Raw genomic sequence first — 2,835 nt, forward strand, 5'->3', positions numbered from 1 at the left:
CCCACCCACCCACCCTCTCACCATGAAACAGAACAGCAGCGACACCTCGTGGCATAGCTCGCGCACGAAGCGGTGCGCCGCACGCCGCTGCTCGGGAGTGGCGGTGGCGTGGTCCATGGATCCCAGGTCTGCTGCCACTGTCTGTGTTGTTGTTGATGAGGGTGAAAGAAGGGGGACGGGTAGCCGTCCATGCAAAAGACAGAGGAGGGGGGAGCGGGAAGAGCGGGGGCGGGGGGGGCGGTGTCATCATGCCCCGTCACCCAGTTTCCCCAACCGCGCCCGCACCACGCCCGAAGCAGCGAAGCCTCGCTTCCCAACAGTAGGTGTGTGGGGCCGGCGGCAGCACTGCATGAGCAGCTCGCCCCTCACCTCAATGGTGAAGTAGCTCAGGCGCCCTATGATGGTTTGCAGCATGCTTCGCGCCTCCCAGAAGCGCTGGTAGCTGAGCGAGGACCTGTCATTGTTGATACGGGGGCAATGAGAGGCTGAGTCGGGGAACGGAAGGGGCACGGCTAAGTACGGCTAAGTGGGGCGCCAGCGCCAAGTGGACGAGCTCGTCGGCCGCACACGTGGGGCCCCCGCGCGCACGCATAACCACCTCTGATCAATCACGGTGATGCGATGCGTCGCGCAACCCAGATTGTATCACATGTGAGTTCAAGAGGAGCCCCGCCTGGCGCCAGCGTCCGTCCTTCGAAGCTCGCATTGCGCCCAAGTGCGCACAACTCACCTAAACACCAGCGCAAAGCCCACAACGAATCCGTATATCTGGAAGATTGTTGGATTCTTCAAGGCCATCTTAACGCTATCGGGCGCGTACAAGAAGATGAGCGTCGTCTGTAAACGATAGGGCACGCATAGCTTACAGCAGGGCACAAACGGGTACAAATACCATACTATGTTACCTCCAATGCACTGATGGCTGCAAAGAGGAAAGCCCGGGGAAAGGCGGAGCCATAACCCCTGGTGAGCAGCGGCAGGCCCCACAGCCAGTTCTCGTAGATGATCATTTCTGCTCAAAATAATTACTCTGCCAGTCAAGATGGCTCAAGCAGTCGTTGTATGCGACCCGCCCGTCCGCAAATGTCGCCCTTGTTCAGTGCAGCATGCTAAGCTCTTCTTCCCTATCACAATGCAAACTACCAAACTATGTGAAATGCTCGGTATTGGCAAGGTGCCCTAAAACTGAAGTCGACGAGCTGACATGCAACACGCGCATTGTGTTTTGTCTGACACGCTCGCGCTGGGCAAGAACGTCCAGAACCCTAACGCGCACTCGCGCTCAGCGCCGCCCGCAATCACATTCAGGCACAAAGCACGCCATAGAAACACCTGATGGCAGCCTTACAGGTGGCAACCCTAGCATCCTCCGTCGCTCAGTCCGCGACAGTTGTTCAGCCTTGTGGCACCAGGCGCACTCCGGATTATCGGAAGTATCAAGGCAGGCAAGTGGCGAAGGCGTAAAGTCGCATCTGTGGCAGTCTTACAGGCCCCGGCATGGCCGGCGATGGTCGGCGCACACCCCAGCCCAAAACCGCTTGTCAACTGCCCTCGACGTGCAACGCAACGTGGCGCTTCCCACCCCCACAGCCTCCAGCTGCAATCACGCCGAAACGTCACACATCAGATACCCAACCACCGCCCGCCCGCAACCATAGCAACCTCCGCGCGCCGCGACGAGCGCCCCATCCGGAGCTGTGCCACACGCAAAGTGCATGCAATGCGTCCCGGCCTCCCATCAACGTTCACACTAACCACCCACACATCGCCCGGAACCTGATCACACAACTCTCTCCTTCCCCGCCTTCCCCGTACTCGGCCCGCTCTCCGCAGCCGCTTCCAAACCGAACGGACTTGAACCCATGCAACGTCAACGCTCAGCAGCAGGCGCCGCCGGGGCCGCAGGCGCCCGCGCTGTTGCTGGGACTGGCGGCTCCGCCGGTGGTGGTCTTGGGCCCGGAGCAGTCGAACTGGCCGTAGTGCACCGCCCGGTCACCGATGATGGTGAAGTGGGGTGCCAGCCAGGACTCGCCCACCATGGAGGCCGTGTTGCCGCACACCAGCATGGGCTTGTTGGTCACGAACCTGTGTGAGTGACACACACACGCGCACACAAAGGCGCATTGGGTTTTGTGCTCTTTTACACGAAAGCCGTGAAACACGTTAGGCGCTGCTGGGAGTTATGAAACAGCCCCCACCACCGTGGGAATTGCTCAACGCGCCGTTCCTTCTTCCGCGATTCCCTCCACTCCGTCCCCATGCTGCTTCCACGCCTCTGCTCGTTCTTGAACCCACACACACACTGCCTCTGCTGCTCGCACACTCGCACCTGTGGTGGTCGTCCAGGTCATAGGCGTGCGAGTGGCCGGGGATGGTGCCCTTGTACACAGCCACCTGCAGGGGGGGGAGGGCGGGGCAGGGGTCGGACATGAGAGGCTGTGCTCAAGTGGTGAGCAGCAAGACAGCGGCTTGCGCCACCCGCCAGGGCCCGGCTGGACCTGCATACCCACATCCCATGCAGCTTAACACAGTGATGTAACCGCTCCGCCAGCCCAAACCCCTCATTGCAGCGGTCTGTATCTAGCGGCAACCGGCAGCGCCTCCCCAACCCCCTCCCCCCGCCTCCCGCTCCCCATCCCACGCTAGCGCACACATCTCTCAGCCATACGGGCTTACTCTAGACGCACACACTCGCTGTGTTATTTGGCTGCGTTGACGGCGGGCCCCCGCCGCGCCTTTGCACTCGTCCTGCCCACCCTCCCCCCTCTTCCCCGCCCCACGGCCCCGCACGAGTTCCCGACCCTTGCACCCCGTATTGTTTCGCGTTTACTTACA

At 61.3% G+C, this 2,835-nt stretch overlaps 2 protein-coding genes across 2 annotated transcripts in view; both read right to left on the bottom strand.

Annotated features, from left to right (window-relative positions):
- The window catches only part of CHLRE_11g467611v5 (uncharacterized protein), an 8,906-nt gene extending 7,699 nt beyond the window's left edge, over positions 1-1,207 (bottom strand). The window contains exons 1-4 of the mRNA XM_043067362.1: positions 906-1,207; positions 731-837; positions 370-454; positions 22-141 (exon numbers count right to left, since the gene is read on the bottom strand). Of these exons, the coding sequence (XP_042919361.1) occupies positions 22-141; positions 370-454; positions 731-837; positions 906-1,010 (417 nt within the window). The 5' untranslated portion in view covers positions 1,011-1,207. The remainder of the gene's footprint in view (positions 1-21; positions 142-369; positions 455-730; positions 838-905) is intronic.
- Positions 1,208-1,332: 125 nt separating this feature from the next.
- The window catches only part of CHLRE_11g467612v5 (uncharacterized protein), a 6,745-nt gene continuing 5,242 nt past the window's right edge, over positions 1,333-2,835 (bottom strand). The window contains exons 12-13 of the mRNA XM_043067363.1: positions 2,330-2,394; positions 1,333-2,085 (exon numbers count right to left, since the gene is read on the bottom strand). Of these exons, the coding sequence (XP_042919362.1) occupies positions 1,878-2,085; positions 2,330-2,394 (273 nt within the window). The 3' untranslated portion in view covers positions 1,333-1,877. The remainder of the gene's footprint in view (positions 2,086-2,329; positions 2,395-2,835) is intronic.

Source organism: Chlamydomonas reinhardtii, chromosome 11 (genome assembly GCF_000002595.2).
Source record: "Chlamydomonas reinhardtii strain CC-503 cw92 mt+ chromosome 11, whole genome shotgun sequence".
In the NCBI taxonomy this organism is placed as follows: Eukaryota; Viridiplantae; Chlorophyta; class Chlorophyceae; order Chlamydomonadales; family Chlamydomonadaceae; genus Chlamydomonas; species Chlamydomonas reinhardtii.